This window comes from Physeter macrocephalus, chromosome 7 (assembly GCF_002837175.3).
Source record: "Physeter macrocephalus isolate SW-GA chromosome 7, ASM283717v5, whole genome shotgun sequence".
Lineage (NCBI taxonomy): Eukaryota > Metazoa > Chordata > Mammalia > Artiodactyla > Physeteridae > Physeter > Physeter macrocephalus.
Genome location: NC_041220.1, coordinates 9,248,734 through 9,251,154, shown reverse-complemented (window position 1 = coordinate 9,251,154; position 2,421 = coordinate 9,248,734). Strand labels below are relative to the sequence as shown.

The 2,421-nt window shown below is 55.6% G+C and overlaps 1 protein-coding gene across 3 annotated transcripts in view; it reads right to left on the bottom strand.

Annotated features, from left to right (window-relative positions):
- Positions 1–1,512, bottom strand: part of HERC5 (HECT and RLD domain containing E3 ubiquitin protein ligase 5) — a 47,833-nt gene extending 46,321 nt beyond the window's left edge. For 2 of the 3 annotated variants that reach the window (XM_024126675.3, XM_024126677.3), the window contains exon 1: positions 1,106–1,511. In XM_024126675.3, coding sequence (XP_023982443.1) covers positions 1,106–1,373 — 268 coding nt within the window. In that variant the 5' untranslated portion in view covers positions 1,374–1,511. Of the gene's footprint in view, positions 1–1,105 lie in introns of all 3 variants that reach the window. The other variant, XM_055085797.1, reaches the window with a different exon arrangement.
- Between the last annotated feature and the right edge of the window lie 909 nt (positions 1,513–2,421).

Genomic DNA, 2,421 nt, shown 5'->3' with positions numbered 1-2,421 from the left:
CCCCCGGCCCGGAGCCTGTGCTCCGCAACGGGAGAGGCCACAACAGTGAGAGGCCCGCGTACCGAAAAAAAAAAAAAAAAAAAAAGTAAAATCTTAAAATTAGTATAAAGATGAGTACATTTAAAAAAAATTGGACTGTGAATAACTTTCTAACATAACACAAAATCCATAAGCCTCCTTAAAGGACTGATGAAGCAGACAATAAAATAACCTTAGCTAAAGGCAAGTCGGGGAAAATTTTACAACGTATATGACCCACAAAAGGCTACTCTAACTCAATATTCAAAAACTGTTCCAAATAAATACGAAAAAGATGACAACTCAATTTTTTAAAAAGCCAGGCAAAGATATGAATGAACAGGCAGTTCACCAAAAAGAAATGCGAATGACCCACAGAATAAAGATCCTCGACTCCGCTCAAGTTAAAAGTAAAACGAACAAAAGTAAAATATCATTTTCTTCACTCAACAGAAGGGCAAATTTTTCAGTTAAGTGTGTGGCCATTTGCTTTCCCTCCCACCTGTAGAATCGGAGCTACGGACACCGGACCTAATCTCTACAGATTACCACGGAGAAGCGCAACTGAAAGTACTCTTTAAAATGCCTGCAAACATCGTCACTGAGAACAAGATAACGCGAACGAGGTTCTCCAAAGACTCCAAATAGGAGCGGACCGAAAAAGGGGTCAGTGAGAAACACACTTTGAACAGAAACCAACGACAGAGGAGGGCTGGCAGAGGTAAAATGCTGCCGGTACACGCCCTCCGTACGGTCGGCGGACGGGCCCGACTACTCCTCGCCACCACCCCGCCCAACTCCACGCCCACCGGGATCTGGGCTGGGAGAGCTCAGGGATGCTGCACGAGCCAAGCGCGAAAACCCCCCGGGCTGGCGCGCCCCCGCGGACCGCTGCGGCCCCCGCGGACCGCTGCGGGCGTTGGGTCCCCTCCTGCATCTCCTTCGCGGTGAGAGGAGGACTGCACACCCACAAGTCGGGCCACTCTGCAGAGAAGCGTCCCCGCAGGCGCCGACCCCGGCAGCCCACCGCACTCACACCCCCAGCCGCGGCGGGAGGGCCGAGCGGGCGCTGCGCCGCCCCACTCACTCGGCTTCCTGGCGCCGTCGCTCCCCGCCGGCAGCTGGTGGACCTCGACGCCGGCGCCACCGCGCTCCAGCACCGCCAGGCGTTCGCGCGTGCAGCACATCTGGCGCGTCGCCTCGGTCCTCCGAGACAGCACGCTGAGGAGCGGGGCGGCGCTGGGGAAGAGCCAGAGGTTCGCACCCCGCGGCTCCGCGGGCCGGGACGCGGGGACCAGCCCGGACGCCAAGCGCGCGCCGCCGCCTCGCGACCTCCTCCGTGGCCTCCGCTCCATCGCCGTTTTCCCGGGCTCCACTGCCGTGCCTCCGCTCTCCGGACCTTCGGAAGAGACCGAGCTGTGGCGACGCAAGGAGAGGGGAGACGGCCGCTCCAAGAGCGCCCACGGGCCCCCCGGCGTCGCGGTGCGGAGGCGGAACGAGGGGAACGCGCGGGGGCGGCGTCGAGGAACCGCAGCTTCCCTACCCCGCCCCTGCCCCGATGCCGGGCTTTCAATGTGCTGTTTGGGGGCGGAGCCGGCAGTGTCAGAGAGAATCGAAACTGCCTTTTTTTTTTTTAAGGGGGCGGAATCGAAAAAGAAAAGTTAAAGGGAAACTCGATGACTCACGACTGGCTTGGACTGTGGCCAGAGTAAACAGGACGCTGGCCGGTGAAGAGGTGGGTGGGCAGGGCTGAGAAGGTGTCCCCGGGCGGGCAGTGGCCACCTGAACTGGACCAGATGGCCTTCGAAGAAACACTGCAATTCCACCAGGAGGAGCCCTGACACAGGAGAACGTGCAGAATTTCCAGAAACTATGGTGGCCCGGAGAGCTGAAATCTGTTAAGCATTCTGTTGGGGGGCTCTGCCGCAGCCTCGTGGTGAAACTCGTGCCGTCCCACGGCCCACGCTGCGGTGCCTGCAACCACTGATCTGCTGTCTGTCAATAAATCTTTGCCTTTTCTAGAGTTTCTTAGGAATGGACTCAAACTTGTGCAGTCTTTTGTGTCTATTTTCACTTAGCATAAGGCTTTTGAGATTCATCCTGTAGTGTTTCATCAGTAGTTCCCTCTTTGTTATTGAGTGGTATTCTATTGTATGGATATACCACAATTTATCCATTTGCCAATAGGCAGGCTTTTCAGTCCTTTCCGGTTTGTGGCCACAGAGAATAGAAGTGCTGTGAATACTGTGAACAAGTCTTTGAGTGGATAAATGTTTTCATTTCTTTGGGGTAAATACCTAAAAATGGAATTGCTGTGTCATATCATTTTAAGAAACTACCAGGGGCTTCCCTGGTGGCGCAGTGGTTGAGAGTCCGCCTGCCGATGCAGGGGACGCGGGTCCG